The sequence below is a fragment of the Pseudonaja textilis genome, unplaced genomic scaffold, assembly GCF_049901715.1.
Source record: "Pseudonaja textilis isolate UNSWEBS1 unplaced genomic scaffold, rPseTex1.2 PTEXSCF45, whole genome shotgun sequence".
Lineage (NCBI taxonomy): Eukaryota > Metazoa > Chordata > Lepidosauria > Squamata > Elapidae > Pseudonaja > Pseudonaja textilis.
Genome location: NW_028262915.1, coordinates 56,147 through 76,598, shown reverse-complemented (window position 1 = coordinate 76,598; position 20,452 = coordinate 56,147). Strand labels below are relative to the sequence as shown.

Here is a 20,452-nt window from a genome sequence, read left to right as displayed (position 1 = left end):
ATGCTGGTGCTATAACCGTCCGTCGGCCAACTTTATATGATTTAGGGTCTGTTGTAGAGCGGCAGGTAATGAGCTGAAGCAGACCTGGAGGGAAAGACAAGTAACTTTATTACAATGAATAAAAGGTTGCCGCAGCTGCCAGGCTAACAGGCAGTCAGCTGGCGGCAACAGCTGATGCCGTTTGACAGCTCCTTTTATTGCCAGCTGTCAAACAGCATCGACCAATGGGAGCGGTCCGCGCTCCCACCAGAAGTGCGGACCTGAGTGGGGACTGCGGGTCAGTCTGTTGAACACAACACTCCTTTCCCCTAGCAAGGAGCATGCATAGTCTCTCAAGTAGGCCGGGCGTCTGCGCAGGGAGCCGAATCGCCTTAGTCCTGGTGGAGCTGCCGTAGGGGAGAAGTCCTCCACTTCCTGGGCTGCTTCGGAACTCGAAGGAACTGGAGCCTCGTCGTCAGGTGACTCTGGCCGAGACAGGCGGCAGTCCAGGTAGGCTTACTCACTCGAAGTGCCCCGGGGAAAACTCAGCATGCGTTGGTGGGTCCGTTTCGCTCGGCGTGTAATGAGGGTCGTCAGTAGCCATGCTCCAACTCCTTCTCAGTTAGTTGATGTGCTGGCGCCAGGTACAAACGTCTTGCAGCAAGACCCTGTAGGACTTAGGCCCAGTTACTGCCACGATTTGCCCTGGCACCCATAAGGGATGGCCTGTGTAATTACGTGCATAGACCTGGTGGCCAATGACAGCGCTTTGAATCTCCCGTGATTGGCTCAGCTATGATGGGTGGTGATGGTCTCTCAATGGCCGGTTTCTGAGTGCTTCTCTGGTGCTGGGGTCATCTCAGTGGCTGCCGGCCGGTCAGCTGTGTTCGCCTGCCGCAAACGGGTTGCTTCGGTGGCAGCTGCCTCGGCAAGGGAAATGTCACCCTTTGCCATGAGTCGGCTCTGTAGGACGGGGTCTCGGAGTCCTAGGACGACGCGGTCTCACAGGGCCTCGTCGAGGTCAGTGAAGTCGCATAGGCCCCTGAGGTCTCAGCTCCGCCACAAAATCGCTGAGCCCCTCGCTCTCGCGCTGGTCCCGCCGGTAGAAGTCGTGCCTTTGGATGAGGATGGGCACGGCAGGGGCAGAATGGTTCCGTAGTATAGGCTCGAGATCGTCCCAATCCATCTCCTTGACATCCGCTTGTTTGGCCAGGGCTTTGGCCATCTTGAACACTGCGGGCTGCAGTGTGTCAGGAACACGGCATCCTTGAGGTTGCTGAAGCCACTCATTACCATAACCACCATTAATCTGAAGCTGAAGTTTACAGGCGCATATTTTTACGAGGAGGCCTTCATAGAAAATAAGAAATAATTAAGTTTTAAATTGAAAGTAGGCCTAATAGATTTTTCATAGTAATAATTATAAGCAAACAACACAAATTGTGTATACTTTCAAAACAAAGCAAAAAGAAGAATTGAATACCTATTTCCCTATTATTTGAGAAAACATTCAATTATTAAAGGCCTAATAATTAGTGGAACTGAAAAATAAAATGTCAAACTATTTCACAGAAGCTTTCCCAAGTAGGTCGATTGTGCAACAGAAGTAAACGTTTATTTTGTAGTTTGTATGTACGTTCTCTTTGTAACATGCTGGTTTATTACAATTCCTGTTTTGCTTCTTTCCTTTAGTTGTTTAATTATCAGTTATCCTGTGAAATTTATTTCTAAAATTGTATCAAAAATTCCTTCTAATACAAAGACACAAGCAATTAGCAGCACAGTTCTTTGGACAGATGACAAATCCTGTTATTTTATCACTGTTGTTGATTACACCCTCCCTTTTAGTAATCAAGGGGAGAAAACTGTTAAAGTTCAGAGGACCCAGCTACTATTAATGGAAGTACTGGTAGTTCTTGACTCACCATCATAATTGAGCCTATTACAATCTTAAATTGTGACAGTTACAAAAGGCTTATCATGCAACCGATCCAATTTTACAGATTCTTTGTGGCAGTCATTAAGCAAATCACCATGGGTGTTAAGCAACCCCATTGATTTCTATGGGGTGTTTTTGCTGAAAATCAAAAATGCTAGTTTTCACCAAAATCGCAAATAGCCGCAAATGCAAACTGGTTGCCAAGTGCCCGCAATGTAAAAATGTGACCACACCTCTCCCAGCAATCATAAGTTTGGAACTGGGTTATAAGTGCCTTTCGGGGATCCATTGTAACATCAAATTCTAAGCAAACAGTTGTACACTCAAACTCATGAAAATAACAAGTCAGATTTTTATGAACTGTATATTGATTTGGTCATGTTAAACATAATTAGTATCCATCTATCAAAAACAAACTTCATGAAGTATGATAATGGACTGTTCGAATATCGTTTTAAAATATGCAATAGTGAAAAATTAGGAAAGCAAATTAAAGCATAGCAGGCATCAACATTCCACATCCGATAAACCATACTTGCCTGGGAAATCCTCAGTTAGTGTCCACTCAATCAGTGCCAAGTTAGTAGCAGTGGAGTCATATGCAGTGTTTCTGCATCTGGGACACCATCGCCATTTGGAGTGCGTTCGGAACTGCGACGGAGGTCCAAATGGCAGCAGTACTCCAAATGCGGAAGCAGAAGCTCCAAACAGCGGCGGCACGGGCAGAAGGGAAAGCAATGGCCACAGAGGAAGCAGCGGCGGCAGGCGCTGAAGGTCTCGGGTCTGCAGCAAAAGTGCTTCGCGGGAGAAGGGAGCTCTCCATGCTCTGCCATGATTGCTCGTTAGGAGCGGCTGGTGGCGAGTATGGCTGGCCGCGGGGCGCTCCTAACGCAAGTCCCTCTGCCCTTTCCTCCCCATTTTGCATGTTTTAAAATAGGCCTAAATTTTGGGGGAGGGGCTTAATTTCATTTTATGCCCAGAAAACATCCTGGGTCTTCCTATTGGGAGGTGTATTGTTGGAGAAACACAGTAGGGGGCTGGAGGCTAAAACATATGAAGAATGATTACAGGAATGGGGTACACCTAATCTAATGAAAAGAAGGACCCAGTGGGTGACACGATAGCACTGTTCTAATGTTGGAGGGGCTCCTAGAAACCGAGGGTGTCAAATTATTTTCCAAAGAATCAAAAGTCAAGACAAGAAACAATGGTTGGAAACTAACCAAAGGAGAGAAGCAACCCACACTTAAGGAAGATATCCTAAAGTTGAGAGCAATCAACTAATGGAATAGTTCAGTGATGGCTAAGCTTTTCAGCTTGGTGTGTCAAAAATCAGGAAAAAGCGTAGCCTTCCTCGGGTCGCGTGTCATTTCAAGAAATATCAATAATTTGGTAATATTTGCAGCCCTAATAAAGAAAAAGTTATATTTTTAATATATTTATTAGTTCAAAAAACAAATGATGATTCACCTTAGTGACTTTTCTGTTGCTGAATTGCATTTGCAGGGTTGTATTTTGTGCACTTCAGGGCCAAGCAAGCACTACTAACTTCATCTGTCAGTCTGCTTCTTTTATTTGTTTTAATATTATTTAATGCTGAGAATAAGGTCTCGCAAAAGTATGTTGAGGGAAAAGTTGTGAGTAAAGCCATTCCTAGATTTTTCAAGGCACTCAAAGTGTCTGGTAATCTGTTCCAAGCACTCCAAATTTCCTGTTCGTAGTGGCAGTCTTCTTCCTTCTCCAAATGATTTCTTTCCAGATTCTCAAGCTTGGAGCTCAAATCGACAAACACTTGAATCCAGATGCTGTCTTGAAATTCAGCAAGTTGCACCTCCAAATCATCAATTTTCATCCCTTTGAAACTATTTAATTCTAAAGTACTGTAGACTACTACATCTGGATACTTAATTATTTTAATGGTCTGTTCAAGGCTTCTACATTGATTAAATCTTTCGCTGAACTGGTCAAATAATGAGTTCACAATATCATGGTACTTCATGTGCATGGGCTCTATTTCATTTTGTACAGTTGTGCTGGCATTCTCAAAATACTTTTTTACTTGTGGAAAATACTTATACGTTTTACTTTCTATATCTCGCTTAAAGATTTTAATTTTACTTTGAAAGGCTTTTATGTATCCGAACATAACATCTATACTTTTGCCAAAACCTTGTAATTTTAAGTTGAGCTTATTCATTTGAACAGAGATACCTGTGAAAAACATCAATGAGTAAACCCACTTATGATCATTGAGCTGAGGAAAGTTTGCAAGATCTTTATTCTCAAGAAAAAGCTTAATTTCAGAAAAGCACTCCACAAATCGCTCAAGTACTTTTCCTCGGCTTAGCCACCTCACATTATTGAACATCAGCAGTCCACTGTAGGTCGAATCAACTTCCTGTAACAGTGCAGAAAATTCTCGCTTGTGAAGGGGTCGAGCAGCTATGAAATTCACTATTTTTGTTACAACTGATATTAAATCATTTCATTCTGTGAATCCTGCTTTGGCACACAACACCTCCTGATGGATAATACAATGAAAAGGAAAAAGTGGATGTCCAATAGCTTCCAGAAACAACTTCACAAATCCTACACTTTTCCCCACCATATTGGGTGCCCCATCTGTCGTCACGGACACAACTTTACACGTATCAATGCTTAGGTCACAGAATGTTTGTATAACAACCTTACATATTTCCTTCCTTGATGTACTTGTTGGCACTGATTCTAACTTAATCAACTCTTCTCATTGTGAGGCCATCTGAGTATCTAGCAATAATGGCCAACCGAGCATCTGACGTGACATCAGTAGTTTCATCAAGAGAAATCGAAAAATATTTACAATTATCTAAGTCTCCTTTTAACTGATGCTGTATGTTTGTGTTCAATCTCATTATTCTGTCTTTGATGACATTTCTACTGATTGGTAACTCAGAAATTCGCTTAATTATAGCGTCTTTATTTTGCATATCATGAAATAAAACTGGTGCACATCTTAGAAGAGTTTCTTTAATAAATTCTCCTTCATTGAGGGCTTTCCCATGCTGAGCTATGGAGTGAGCAACGCATAAACTTGCTGATGTTAAATTTGTAGACCCTCTTACAAATTTAAGGAGGGAATTTGATTGGCTGTTATAGAGGTGTAACTGCCTAGAAATGTGTTCCTTCCTTTCATCCAGACTTTTTCCCAAGAGCTGGAGATGATTAGTTTCAAAATGTCTATTTATGTTCCACGTTCTGCTTACTCCTGTCTCATTACATAGTATGCACAATGATCTGTTTTCTTCTGTCTATAATGCCATATAATGCTATAATGCTATTTCCATCTATCTTGAAAGGGTCTGCTACTACCACTCCCTTTATCATTCAATCTTGCTTTCTTACATTTTGGATTATCCATCTCAGAGCTGCAACAATCGATAAATAAAAATCATGGCAATTTATAGACAAGGTAAATTAAGAAATTAATTTATATTATTTTGTACCAGGAGTCAGTCCAACAACACTGTTACAGAGGTAATTAAAAACCTATGAAATTAACTGCTTTTATTACCTCTGTAACGGTGATGTTGGACAGACTCCTGACAGACAAAATAATTTAAAGCACTACACTACGTACTCCCTTCTGTAACTAGCAGTAGGCAGGCGTACGCGTACGTACCTGCAGCACTCTTGGCAGAGCTCAGCAAGTCTGTGCTGTGAAACAGGAGAGAGTTGAAGGCTCCAGAATGGTAGGACAGGGAAACACGGCCTCAGAAGAAGAACCCTGCCAGGAGAAAGAAATTAAAGTCAAGGTGATGTCCAAAATAAGGGGTTTTTGGTTTGGGTTTTAGAGATTTTTTTGGAGGGTTTGCATGGTGTGCTCTGTGAGGATGGTGAGAAGCAAGAACTGTAAGAGGTGCTATGGAGGCAATTAAAGCTGAGAGGAGCTGAATGCTGCAGACTAGACATCCAAGCGTTTTACAGTGGGAGAGAAGAAGGGAGAGCCACAAAGACAGAAATGCAGATTTTAGGATTAATTGCACTTACAGGACAGCCGCCCGATGCTGCTTATCGTGAGCGCTGTGTCTGGTTGTTGCGGTGCAGTCCTCCTGCGATGTTTATGACGGACTGGGCTGGGGTGACCACACAGGGCTGTGAAACTCGTCTCCCTGGTCTCGGGGCTGCAGGTGCTGGATGTGGGGATCGGAAGGCCACCTTACAGGGCTGTGAACCTCATGGATCTCCTTTCCTCCTGTAGCGTTCCTGAGGTAATGGAACTGACAAACCTCAGTTTATGGCGGTTAAAACTGGTTCTCTGCTGCAAAGATCTCGCGGCAGCGGTGACACCACGCAACAAGCAGGGAGCAGGGATAGGGGGCAGAGCACAGGCAGCCTCTAAATGTGCAGGTTTTCCCCACACCAACAGGCGTGTCAGTCAAAGTGCCTCGGCGTGTCACGAGTGACACGCGTGTCATAGGTTAGCCATCACTGGTATAGGGTCTCCTGCTCGAATAGAGGGATGGATTAGAAGACATCCAAGGTGTCTTCCAAATCTATTATTCTATGTTGTATTTTCTATTCTTCAAAGCACCTGAAGGCAGTAAAAGAAGCAATGGATGGAAGCTAATCAAGGAGAGAACCAACTTGGAAATGAGGAGGAATTTCCTGACAGTTAGAAGGATTAATCAGTGGAACAACTTGCCTCCAAAAGGGGTGGGTGCTCTGACACTGGAGGTTTTTAATAAGAGGTTGGACAACCAGTTCTCTGGAATGGCATAGTATTTCCCATTTTAGCAAGGGGTTGGATCTCCAATATTCCTTCCAACTCTGTTATTCTAGTATTCTTTTAATAAGTATTGCCACTGCAAATTACTTACATTCGAGGGAAGTAAAGTTGTTTTTTTCCCCTGGAATTTGGATGTAATACTCCGCTCAGTTCTATGTAGTGAAATAGCAGGAAGTTTTATCTGTATGAAAAAAAAAATGACTCCATTAGTTTACATAGTATGATTAAATCCAACTTAAGAAATAGCTAAGAGAAAAAAAGTATAAGAGTTAAGCAGTAGATTTCACCTCAGAAAATAAGGTACTTTGATAGCCAAATTCCCTGGAGGATATTTCTACCAGGACTGCTCGCAAATTATTAAGTGGGGCTAACATTTATAACTAACAAGGTTGGGATTGTGATAGGGTTTCCCCCTCAGGCAAACAGTATTATTTCAATAATATTGGGACTTTTAGTACATATATCTTTGCGTGTATTTTATATTCTGTCACTGCTTTTGTCTATTTTGCCAATCACGCCATTCCAGTTTTCTCTTATTTGTGGGTCCTATCATGAAGTTCTGCCAATGGACTAACCAGGTATTTTCCATCATAAAAGCTGACAGTATTCTCTTTGATCTTTCTTTTATTTCATTTATTTTATTCACAAGCATTTCACTAAATTACACTATTTTATCCCTCTTTTTAATCATATGTTGTTTCCAATTTTCTAGCCCCAGTTGAGTCTCGACTCCCAGACCACCCAGCTGCCATCTTCGCCCACCCACCATTGCCTTCGTGATCGGTGAGCGAGGCTCTACAAGCAAGTCCTGGTCGCCTATCTGCCACCACCAGTTGCCTTTCACCCCAACTTTCCTTCTGCTGCCGCCGGTCGCCTTCCCGCCCTACCACTTAGCTTTCGCTGCCACCGCCAGATGCCTTTTCCCATCCCCACCACTTACCCTTGCCAGAGAACACACACGGAGCAGGGCCAGTGGCCGCTTCTCTAGTTGGGAGAGCGAGGGAGGCTTTCCCAGCAGAGCGAAATTTAGCTTTGGTCCTGCAAGTCCCCTCCTGTTGGGAAATGGCTCTGGGCGGCAGAGAAGCAGCCAGTTTAATCCTGTTTTTCTCTGCCGCGGGAGCCTTTCCCAATGGGAGGGGGACTTGCAAGCTTTTTGCTGTGCCAAGAAAGACTCTGTTGCTCTCCCAGCAAGATACAGATAATCAGAGTTGGAAGGGACCTTTTAGGTCATCTAGTCCAACCCCCCTCCACCCAAGCAGGAGACCCTACACCATTTCTGACAAATGGCAGTCCAATCTCTTCTTGAAATTCTCAAGTGATGAAGCTTCCACAACTTCTGAGGGCAAGCTGTTCCATTGGTTGATTGTTCTCACTGTCAGAAAGTTTCTCCTTGTTTCCAAGTTAAACCTCTCCTTGTTCAGTTTCCATCCATTATTCCTTGTCCGGCCTACAGGGGCTTTAGAAAATAGCTTGACCCCTTCCCCCTCAAATATTGGAAGGCCGCTATCATGTCTCCCCTGGTCCTTCTCTTCACCAGACTAGCCAGGCCCAGTTCATCGTATGTTTTAGCCTCCAGTCCCCTCATCATCCTGGTTGCTCTTCTCCATCATTCTATCACCGCCAAAATCATCTTGCTAAAGATGGCTACAATAGAAGCAGGAATAGAAAGACTCTGGTATCTCTTTCAAAGCCTGGGCGTCACTCTGCAGCTTTCGGCACGTGCACAGGAGCGCTCTCTTCTGCCTCACTAAGCCGCCCAGGGTTGCTTGGATGGTTAGCAGGCAGGCAGGCAGGCAGGCAAAGGGGCGCTGCATCTATTTGCTTCTTCCGGGGCAGCTTTTGCTATCCCAGCCTCCTTTCTCCCCCTCACTGGCTCCACCTCCTCTGGCTGGCCGCCAACAGGAAGGAAAGGTGAGGGGTGATGATGGTGCTGCTGGGCCTTTTCTTTGCCGTCAGAAGCTCACTGACTGGGTTGCTGGCAATGCCCACGGGCAGCTGGGGAGGTGGGAGGGGAAGCCGCTCACACCACTGCAACCTGCCAGTGGCGGGTGGCTGCGACCCTCCGTCCTGCCACGTGTTTGCACCCATCCCAGCCTCCAACTCAACCAGGATTTAGTGAGTGGCATTTAGGGTATATTTGTCGGGGTCAGGGTGAGCAGTCATCCCTGGAGCCTGACGCTTTTGTGAAGTGCCTGTGGAGGAGTGTCGCTTGTGGGGGAGCATCAGACATTCAATTCCTCTCTGCCCAGTGGCACAGTCTCTCTGTTTCCCTCATTAGCGATCTTGAATGTGTGCCCCCATCTGTTTATGTGGGCCTTTGTAGCCACGCTGTCGATCAGGATGAGAACACGTTGTTCCTGGATCAGCAGTAGAAATTTGCAGAGGGACAGGTGGACTGCCCTCAATCCCAGCCAGTTTATGCTGCAAGTTTGTCCTGTTGTGGACCGGTGACCCTGAGCTGTAAGGGTCTTACATGAGCCCCCATCCACACAGACTTTGCATCTGTTGTAATAATCTGTCTGTGAGGGACCTTGAAAAGATAACCCTTTAAAATAGTATTATTTAACGTCCATCTCGATCTTTTTTTTTTGTCCCTTCCATTTAATTGTCAATGGGTTATGGTCAGCCCAAGTACTTGTTTCAATATTTACTTCTTGAACGCTAGATATTAAATCTGTTGAGATCCAAATCATATCTAGTCTGGACCATGATAAATGTCTATTTGGATAGAAAGTATATTGCTTAAGTTTAGCATTTCTTTCTCTCCATATGTCTTTTAAAGTTAGTTCATCTATCATTTTAAAAAAAGATTTAGGAAGTGTCTTTCTGTTGTGCTTTGCCGTTGTTGCTATATAGTCCAATTTATTGTCCACAATTCCGTTAAAGTCTCCCATCATAATTATACTAGCATAGTCCAGTCCAGTTATTTTCAAATGTAATTTTTTATAAAATTCTTCTTGTTTATCATTCGGGGCGTAAATTGCAGTCAAAAGTATCTTTCTATTGTTGTCCATTATTTCCACCATTAATATTCTCCCATCTTCATCAGCATAAATCAGTTTTGCTGGGGTAGCCTCTTTAATATATAAAACCACTCCTCTTTTCTTACATTGAGTCAGAGAAGTAAACAATTTCCCTAATTTTGGTTGTACTACAGTTGTTCATGTTGCTTTTTAATATGTACTTCTTGTAAGCAAATTATATCAAACTTTAATTTCCCTAATTTATGAAAAATCTTCCTTCTTTTAGCAGCTGAATTCAGTCCATTTATATTTATTGTAATCAGTTTTTTCTCTCCATGGTTATATTTTATATTTAAATTTAGCCGCTCTCGTGGATCTTAATTCACGCTGATCTTTAATATCCACCTGTCCACCTACTGTGCCTTCTTCTTTTCCAATCTCCATTTGTTCCTCTTGAAATTCAGTTAATGAAATCTCTTTTTCTGCCTCTTCTTCTCTCCCTCCAAAAATTCTGCGTAGAAAAGTTCTGCTTTCTCAATTGAATCAATTCTATGTCTCTGTTCTTGCCATGTAAACATCAATCCTTCTGGGATCAACCATCTGTAATTCACCTCCTTTTTCAATAACATTTTGGTCAGAAATCGATATTCTCTTCTCCTCTCTCTCACTCTTCTAGGTATTTGTTTTAAGACCAAAATTTCTTTGCCTTTATATTTCAACGTCTTCTCTCTTGCTGCTTGTAAAATTTGTGTCTTCATGGATTTTTTAGTAAATCTGATATGAACTTCTCTGGGCAGATTATTTCTCATCGCGTATCTTGTAAAGACTCGATATATCTCATCTATTCCATCCATCATCTTTTCTTCTGTTATTTCCAAGGCGTCCGCCAAGATTCCTATCATTATCGCAGCCAAATCTTGCCCTTTTTCTTCTTCTATATTTTGAAATCTAAGATAAAATTCTAACCTCTCCATCTCCCACTTCAGCATCCCACTTTTTTCTTGTTCAATCACTGTTAATCTGTTATCAATATTTCCAATCTTCTCCTCTCTTCGTTTACCCCCTTCTTCAACTTTTTGAAGTCTCTCCTCATACTTTGCCATCATCTGTTGAATATTTTCCACTTTTTCCTCCATCCTCCCTGTTCTTTGTTCGATGGTATCTGTTTTTAACTTAAGGTCTTGAATTCCTTGCATGATCATCTGTAAGGTTACTTTTTCTTGTTTTTTTCTCTTTATCTTGCTTTAACATTGCCTGAATTGAACGTTGTCCAGATGGTGGGGAGGCAGAGGTGGACACAGAAGCACCCGAAGGTATAAGTTTCCTACTCATTTTAGATGGTTCCAAATCTTCAAATTCTTTCAAATTTTAATCCAATTAAAAAAATTATAATCCAAAATAAAAAAAGAGGGAAAGGAAAAAAGAAAAAATAGAATGAATTTCTTCAAAATCCACACCTTAATCCAGCCAAAAAATTCTCAATTGAGAGAAGAGAAAAAAAAGAAAAAAGGTAGTCCAAAGTATACATTAAAAGGAAAAGCAAAAATCCCAATGGAAAAGAGAGAAAAAAAATCAAAATAAAATAAAAATGAAAAATTCAAAGGCTTCCCCTTGAAAATAAATAAAAATTAAAAATAAAAACCTTACTAGAATAAAAATATACAATAATGCTGGTAGAGGGGATAGCGGAACTAAAAAAAGATTAGAAAAAGAAAGTAGAAACAATACACTGCACTCTGCTTAGTTGTCCAAGGCTCTAATTATGACTCCCTTCCCTTTCGCACAAGCTTCAAAGCCAAGCCATAAATATTTAATTGTAGACAGAAATCCAGAAGAGCACCTGTAATAATATTCTACTGTGCTCTTCCCTCTATCTTATCAAGAAATGTCCTTGAGAAGGAGTCTTTCACATCTCTCTCCAGTTCAAGTAAAATATTTCCAAGCCTCTAGTTGGCAGTGTTACAAAGTTTCTTAGTTCTCACTTTCCCCCCTCCTCTCAGGACAGCATAATTAGAATAAAAAAAAACCGCAAGAAGTATATACATATATATACAAAACAAAAAAGAAGGAAAAAAAATAACCAGAGGGAGCCTCTAGCCTTAATATATATATATATATATATATATATATATATATATATATATATATATATATATATATATATATATATATAAAATCCAAAGGGAGAATAGAAAATATATATATAAAAAGGAACAGTCCGGTTATCCAGTAAATAACAATGAAGTCCAATAGCAAAAAAAAAAAAAAAGCCTCGCTTTGACGTCTCCCTTTAAAAAACGCCGCTTGATCAGTTTTGTCAAAAAATCACACAGATTTCTTCTAGCAATCAAAGTGTCCTTTCAAACCTCAAAGAATTAGAAAAAAAAAGTTTCTCACCCAACCGACAGACTTTCTCTTTCAGTCTCTTCCTTTCTGGAGCTGCCCCGACTATAGCAGCATGGGGGCTGCCTCTCCGCTGCCAGCAAAAAGAGCTTCTCCCGGGTCATCCAGGGACTTTGCGGTGTCCCCGGAGTCCACAGGGTATGCTCTTCACAATTGCCGTCCTACGGGACGGTTTAGGTCCGTTTGGACCGGGCGGAAACGAAGATATCGGCTGCAATCGAAGAGCTCGATTGCAAGCCGTATCGTCACGGCGCCAGCTCCTCCCAACTCCCCAATGGATGGAGAAAGAACTGGCCTTCTTTTTTAAAGAAAATAGAAAAGAAGACACTTCAATACAGAATGTTTGGGATACAATGAAGGCATATGCCAGAGGCTTGATAATAGACTATACAAGAAAAAAGAATATTAGGAAAAGGCAAGCTATTAAAGCCTTGGAGGATGAGTATAAAAGACTTGAAAAGGAACTGCAGAAAATGCCTCAGAAAAAAGACGTTAAACTGAAACTGGGTATAACTAAACATAAAATGGACTTAATAGAGAAAGAAGAACTGGCACAGAAAATTAGGAATGCTAAACAGAATTATTTTGAAGATGTAAATAAGCCAGGTAGATGGCTAGCATATAAGTTGAGAAAGGAGAAAGAGTCGAGGAAAATACTGCAGTTAATAGATGACCAAGGTCAAATTTGTTATGGCAGCAAAGAGAAAAAAGAAATTATTCAAGACTTTTATAGACATTTATATAAGAAAGAAGATATTGATGAGGAGAAAGTTAAACAGTACCTGCAGAATGCAAATTTACCTAAGATACCTAAAGAGATGGAAGAAATGTTAGAAAGTAATATAACAATGATGGAATTAAGTCAAGCACTTAAGAAACAAAATAACGGGAAAGCACCAGGTCCAGATGGGTTTCCTGTAGAATTTTATAAAACATTTCAAGAATCACTGTGTATCCCACTGTTAGAAGTTATGAATGAAGTTATGTCAAAGAAGATGATACCTAAAACATGGTCAGAGGCTTATATTACACTTATTCCAAAAGAGGAGGCGGATCCACTCCAAATTAAGAATTACAGACCGATCTCTTTATTAAATGCAGATTATAAAATTTTTGCTTCTATATTAGCAGAAAGACTTAAAAAAATATTTGAATAATTTTATTCATCCAGACCAAAATGGGTTTTTGCCAAAGCGGCAAATTAGAGACAATATGAGAGTAATTCTGGATACTTTGGAATACTATGAGGCGCATCCTGAAAAGCAAATGGCCTTGATATTTTTAGATGCCCAAAAGGCATTCGATAATGTGAATTGGAGATTTATGTTACTTTTAATGGAACAGATGGGCTTTGCTAGAAGATTTATTCAGGCAATAGAAGCAATTTACAATGAACAAACAGCTAAGGTAATGATGGAGGGAGAATTTACAGACTCTATTAATATAAGAAAAGGCACAAGACAAGGTTGTCCCCTTTCTCCCTTGTTATTTGTACTGACTTTGGAAGTGTTGAATAGAAATATTAGAGAAGATAAAACTATAAAAGGAATGAAAATCAAAAAGGAAGAATTTAAATTACAAGCTTTTGCAGATGACCTAGTCTTTATCTTAGAAGATCCCATAGAGATAGCCTTGAAGCTGCTGGAAAAGATAGAGATATATGGTGAGGTGGCCGGCCTGAAAATAAATAAAGATAAAACAAAGATTTTGTCAAAGAATATGTTACTAAGACAAAGGGAAGAATTAGCAGAATTGTTGAAAATCCAAGTTACAAACAAGGTTAAGTATTTGGGGATATATTTGACGCCAAGATGTAGTACATTAAAAGAGAACAACTATATTAAACTCAAACAACAGATAGCCCTAGATTTGAAGAAATGGGAAAACTTACAATTGTCATTAAGAGGGAGGATTTCAACAATTAAGATAAATATTCTACCCAGAATCCTATTTTTGTTTCAAACAATACCAATTAGGCTCGGAAAAGACTATTTTGAGGACTTTAAAATTGTGTTGAAGTATATATGGTAAGGTAAGAAAGCAAGGATAAAGCTAAAGCTCTTGCAGGATGCTAGAACTAGAGGAGGGTTTGGCCTGCCTAATTGGGAGTTGTACTATCAAGCTGCAAATTTGATGTGGGTTAAAGAATGGATAACATTAAGGAAGACTAGATTGTTGACACTAGAAGGTCATGATTTGCTGTTGGGTTGGCATGCTTTTCTATGGTATAAGGGAACCAAAACACAGGGCTATTTTAGAAGACATTATATACGGGAGTCTTTGTGGCTAAACTGGGAGAAGATAAAAAAACAATGCTATTTGAAAATTCCAGTTTGGTTATCGACGATAGAAGCTTTTTCTTATCCTATAATTTATAAAAAGGAACAAACAGTTAGATATGGGGAATTACTAGATGAAAAGGGTGAACTTAAATCGATACAAAAATTAGAGGAACAAGGTATACAGATGAATTGGTTTTCATATGTACAAATACACTCAAGGTATGATGAGGATTCCAAAACAGAGGGATTTTATGCTAAACAGACTGATTTAGATAAGATTCTGATGGGTACTGATGAAAAGGTGATTAAAAAATTATATGGTTACCTATTGGAAATTAAGCTAGAGGAAGAACAAGTTAAGAAACTATGATTGCCTGGGGGAGGAATTTTGGATATGGGATTGACTTAGAGAAATGGCAGAAATTATGGTTGCAAAACTATAAAATGACAATGTCTACAGCCTATAAAGAAAACTTGTATAAGATGTTTTACAGGTGGCATTTTCCCCCAACAAGGATAGCAAGAATGTTCAAGAACAAATCGGAAAAATGTTGGAAATGTCATCAGAAACCTGGTTCATACTACCACATGTGGTGGACTTGTGAGGATGCTAGAAAATATTGGACTAAAATCCGCATGTGGTTGGAAAAAATGACAAAGAAGCATATAGACTTGAAACCGGAGCTTTTCTTATTGGGAATCTTACCAGATGTTTATAGTAAAGATTTGAAATATTTGATTGTGAATGTATTAACTGCGGCTAGGATTGTATTTGCAAAAAATTGGAAAAATGAAAAAATTCCATTGCAGGAAGAAGTTATCAAGAAAATATTGGAATGTGCTGAGATGAGTAGATTGACATTTGAAATTAGAGAGCAAGAAGATAAACAATTTTATATAATTTGGGACCTTTTCTATCAATGGCTGGATGATGAAATACAAAAATAGAATATTTAGAATGTTAGACAATAAGGAATGTTATTGATTTCACTTTTCTTTTTTCTTCTGGTATTTGACATTATATTTATAAAATGTTTTTTCTTTTCTTTTTTTTTTAGGATAGAATTGGTATGATTATATGATTTGTTATAGAATAAATTACTTTAATCATAGTTATCTCATAAGGCATGATTGAATAAAAGTATAGTCAAATCTTTTTTTATATAATGATATGAGGATATATAAGTTTGGATTGATAATAAGAGTTATTATGTAAGGTAATTGTAATTATGACTACGAAATGAATGCACAAAACTGATGAACCAACCGACACACTGTTTGTACATAAGTACGGATGAGAGCTGATGTTTTTATGTTTTGTCTGTTTGTCTGTTTGTTAAAAAAACAATAAAATTGTTTTCAAAAAAAAAAAAAAGGACCTTTGGGACAACAATAGACATCCACTGATTCCTGGTGATTTGCCAAAGTCACCCAGCTGACTTCAATGCAGACAATCTTGCCATGGGGCCATTTCTGGGCAGCTTACAACACTAAAATGAGAAGAAAAATACTTTTTAAAAAATGTGAACTTAACCGTAACGAAGAAAATAAAAAAATAAAAAATAGAGGAATTACAATAACATGAAATTTCTAAAATGAGCAGGGGTGGGGGAGAGGAAGGAAGCTCAGTAGGGTATTATGATCAAATTGATGTAGTAATAGACTTTTATATCACTTCATGGTGCTTTTCAGCCCACTCTAAGCGGCTTACAAAGTCAGCCTCTTGCCCCCAACCATCCGGGTCCTCATTTTACTGACCTTGGAAGGATGGAAGGCTGAGTCAACTTTTAGAAGGAAGGAGGGAGGGAGGAAGGAAGGAAGGAAGGGAGGGAGGGAGGGAGGCAGGAGCCCTTTCTAAGTGGTTTACAGAGCCAGCCTCTTGCCCCCCAACAATCTGGGTCCTCATTTTACGGATCTTGGAATGAGGAAAGACGTAGTCAGTCAACTTTGAGCCTGGTGAGATTCGAACTTCCAAATTGCAGGCAGCCGGCAGTCAGCAGAAGTAGTCTGCAATACTGCGCTCCAACCACTACACCACCGGGGCTCATATACAAGTAATATCGGGGAAAACGTCAGCAAGGAGGGAAAGCAAGGAGGAAGAGCGTTCCAGGATTTCTTCAGAAATTTGAAAATAAAAAGATAAGCTGGTGCAGATAGAATGTTTTCTTTTTACAACCCTGGAATCCATTTTAATGGAGGTGGAATCAGGGCGAGTGAACGGAGCTGAGCGTTTACTGGCCAGATGCCCTTCCTTGACATCTAGGCAAAGTCCACAGCAGATAGTATTTTCTCTTTGTGCCCTAATAGAGAAACGTCTGTCACTGCCTGGGATTGAACTCTCAACCTTCCAAGTGGGAGGCGAGCGTCTTCACCCCTAAACCACAACGCTGGTCCAATTCAAGAATGGCATCAGAATAGAATTGTTGCACGCAATTATTATTATCTCTTTTATTCATTAAACATGAAACTCATGTTAACTGAACATTTTAAAATGTATCACAAATATCACTGAAGGGGGATAATAATTGATACGGGTTGCTGCCAGCATCCTAGATATCAAGCAAATATTTTCTTTAGATGTACGATGTTTCGAGTAGCGCTGTTTATTGCAGTCCCACTTGTGTTGCTGCAGGAAGCTGCCACTTCTTGATGTATTTTGCAAAAATCTTGGACATGGTGCCAGGGGCCCTGATGACAATGGGTATCACTATTACATGTTTCATCCATAAGTGCGTAGTTTCAATAGCCAGCTCACAATATTTCTTGATTTTTTTTTTCCCAATTCTTTTTCTTCGATTCTGGCATCACCTGGTACAGCAATATCAATAAATTGTACGCGTTGGTTTTCGACAACTGTGATATCTGGCATGTTGTGTTCCAAAGGATGATCCGTCTGTATTCGAAAGTCCCACAAGATCTTCACCTTTATGTTCCCATGACTTTTCGGATACAGGTAAGTTGTATTTTTTTCACAAATGACCAGTGGATTAGTTTAGCAACTCGGTCGTGTCTAGCTTTGTATCAGTTTGTGCAATTTTGCTGCACTCACATACCATACTTCTCACAAAATAAGGCCTTATTCTTTTTTGACTCCTGAAAAAACGGGTAGGCCGTCTTTTCGGGGGTGACTTAATTTCCTCCCACATCTAGAGCAGCCCATACTCACATACCTCGCTGTGAGGCCGCTTCTATCGGCCGACGAAAGCTCCCCGAAGGCAGAGTCCCCAGCTGCTTCGGGGCAAGACGTGGCTGCCCATGTCCCCTCACCTTTAGGCAGTCTCTTTTGGGTGATGGAAGCTCCCCAAATGCGGTCACCACCCACTTCGATCGGCCGGTAGAAGCGGCCTCGCAGCGAGGGGAGTGTGTGTGTGTGTGCCACGCCTCACCCCAAAGCGGCTGGGGACTCTGCCTTCAAGGGAACTTTCGTCTGCCGAGAGAAGCGGCCTTGCGGCGAAGAGAGCGTGTGTGTATGTGCGCTCGCCCCAGGGCACTTCTACCGGCCAATCAAAGTGGCTGGTGACTGCATTTGGGGAGCTTCCATCGCCCGAAAGAGACTGCCTAGAGGCGAGGGGACACTGGCAGCCACGCCACGCCCTGAAGCGGCTGGGGACTCTGCCTTCAAGGGAGCTTTCGTCGGCCAATAGAAGCGGCCTTGTGGCGAGGGGAGTGTGTCTGTGCGCTCGCCCCGAGGCCGCTTCTACCGGCCGATCGAAGTGGCTGGTGACTGCATTTGGGGAGCTTCCATTGCCCGAAAGAGACTGCCCTAAAGGCGAGGGGACACGGGGCAGCCACGCCACGCCTCGAAGCGGCTGGGGACTCTGCCTTCAGGGAGCTTCTATCGGCTATCGGGGTTGTTGTGTCCTTGGGATTGACGCCAGTTCCCTATCAGGTCCGTTCATCCTGTGGGGGCGTTCGTAGCCCCCATTGGCTGGCTCCCTTCGACAGCCGGCTATAAAAGCCGGCTGCTAGGTCGAGCCAGTCGCTGTTCGCTGGCAAGTCTGCTCGTTAGCATGCAGACGCGACAGCCCCCTTTATTCCCTGAATAAAGTGTGTTAATGCATTTGCTCTGGTGTGGCCTCCCTTCTTCAAAACTACAACATTGGCGACGAGGATGGGATCTGGCCAACCAGCAGCAAAAACACCGAAAGAGCTGAACCTCACACTAAAACGCTGAGCCGCAGCCGCGCCGTTGAGAGCTCGGTCAGCCGTTGATTGCAGCAGTGAAGTGGAGCGTGTAACCGCTCAGTAAAAGCTACATGAGAAAGTGAGCGTGGTGGACCTCAGTCGCCCAGCGTTGAGCACAGAGCCAACCGCTGAGGTTCGGATTCCGTGGTTGGCGAAGTCTCGGCGCTGCGCTCACAGCCGCCCGAACAAAATTGGCGCGCAATTCAAATAGCTGTCAGCGCGACGCTGTAGCTATAGCCGCCTACGCCCTTTTAAGGGCGCGAAATTCAAATTGGAGTCAGTTGCGGCGCTACAGTTTTTAGCCGCCAAAACCACATAGAGCGTGAAAACCCAGAGAGAACCTCAAGAGCTGAATAGCACTGAGCTGAAGTAGCACTGCGAGCTGCAGCTGCCTCGTTTATTCAGGGCCTTGTATTCCCAGTGAGGTCGGTCAGTCTACCAACAGACTGAAAACCCGACATGAGTTCAAATCCGGCGTTTCCGCCATTTAAGCCCAATGAAGACAAGTGGGACTCTTACAGAAACCGCTTCAACCACTATATTGATGCCATCGGTCTGGCTGATGCCACAGAAAACAGGAAGAAATCGTACTTCCTGAGTTACTGCGGGGCCGCAGTATTCGATACCGCCACAGCGCTATTCGCCCCAAGAGAATTAAAGAGCGTTCCTTGGTCCGAGCTATTGGAGACACTCTCCAATCATTATTCCCCGAAGCCATCACAGATTGCGAGACGCTTTGCTTTTCGTATGAGAAAACAAGCAGACGGGGAATCTATCAATCAATATATGGCCGCTTTGAGAACCGACGCTCTCCATTGTGAATTTAAAAACTACCTAGATGACATGCTCCTTGATCAACTCGTTTGTGGAGTCAGAGACCTAAGACTTCAGAGGCGTTTACTGGCCAGGAAGGACCTCAACCTCGCCCAAGCAATCGAAGAAGCCTTGGCCGCAGAACTAGCGACCCAGTCGGCCGCTGAAATACAAGGGAGCGCACCCAAGACCAGTCCGGTCACTGTGCATTCCGAGGAAGCGGTGCGTGAAGAGGACCCCACCGAACACTCAGAGGTCCATCACCTCAAACCACTCAAGCAGCCACAGGTAGGAACTAGACCTAGAAACGGCAACGCACCTAAGCACGTCCTGTTGTGCCTCTCCTGTGGGGGTCCCCATGCCAGAACAACTTGCAGGTTCAGGAACGCCACCTGCAACAATTGCAGCAAGAATGGCCACATCGCCAGAGCCTGCCAAGCAGCACATGCGACACCACAAAGGTCGCCCTCGTACGCCCCTCCGGGGCCACCAAGGCAAGTAGAAAATTGTTATACGTGTTACCAAGCTAACCACACCTTTTTGACACCTAATAAAATCACACTCTCTATTCAGTTAGAAGGTAAACCCTGCCTTATGGAAGTCGATACCGGGTCAGCGCTCTCGATCATCTCATGGAGCACACTTAAGAAAATACGACCCAGCCTGTCCAGGAAGCAGCTACAGAAGAGTCGTCTCACCTTGAGGGACTATCAGGGAAAGAATATTCCAGTACTCGGAACAGGCAAGTTCCTCGTAAAATTTAAATCCTTCAAAGGCCGTCTGCCTTTAGTGGTGGTAGACGGTGCCCTCCCTAGTCTTTTGGGGTTAGATTGGTTCCCCTATCTCGGCCTTAGCTTAACGGGAGTACATGCTGTCTCACCTTCCGATATCGACTCGCTATTTTCAGATTACGCTGACGTGTTCAGCAATGAATTAGGATGTTACACAGGTACACCTATCTCCTTTTCAGTGGACCCCCAGGCAGTTCCCATCCATTTAAAACCGCGCAGAGTACCATTTGCTCTGCGCTCTAAGCTGGATGCGGAACTGGATAGACTACTAAAACAAGGGGTGATCGAGCTCACAGATTTTGCTAAATGGGAGACCCCAATTGTCACCA

The 20,452-nt window shown here is 42.3% G+C and overlaps 1 protein-coding gene and 1 long non-coding RNA gene across 2 annotated transcripts; one reads left to right on the top strand and one right to left on the bottom strand.

Annotated features, from left to right (window-relative positions):
• Positions 1 to 5,575: 5,575 nt before the first annotated feature.
• LOC148123620 (uncharacterized) lies at positions 5,576 to 6,869 on the bottom strand. The gene is made up of 3 exons (XR_015740630.1): positions 6,778 to 6,869; positions 5,948 to 6,163; positions 5,576 to 5,684 (listed from the first exon to the last, which is right to left on the bottom strand). It is a non-coding gene; the product is annotated as an uncharacterized LOC148123620 (long non-coding RNA).
• A 12,109-nt stretch (positions 6,870 to 18,978) lies between these two features.
• Positions 18,979 to 20,269, top strand: LOC148123619 (uncharacterized). The gene is made up of 2 exons (XM_087919195.1): positions 18,979 to 19,620; positions 20,240 to 20,269. The coding sequence occupies exons 1-2, from the start codon at positions 18,979 to 18,981 to the stop codon at positions 20,267 to 20,269; spliced, it is 672 nt and encodes a 223-aa protein (XP_087775321.1).
• Positions 20,270 to 20,452: the final 183 nt, after the last annotated feature.

Coding starts and splice junctions, on each gene's coding strand:
- LOC148123619 (XM_087919195.1), top strand. CDS start 18,979: ATGAGTTCAAATCCGGCGTTTCCGCCATTTAAGCCCAATGAAGACAAG. Junction 19,621..20,239: donor AACCACTCAAGCAGCCACAG/GTAGGAACTAGA, acceptor CGCTATTTTCAG/ATTACGCTGACGTGTTCAGC.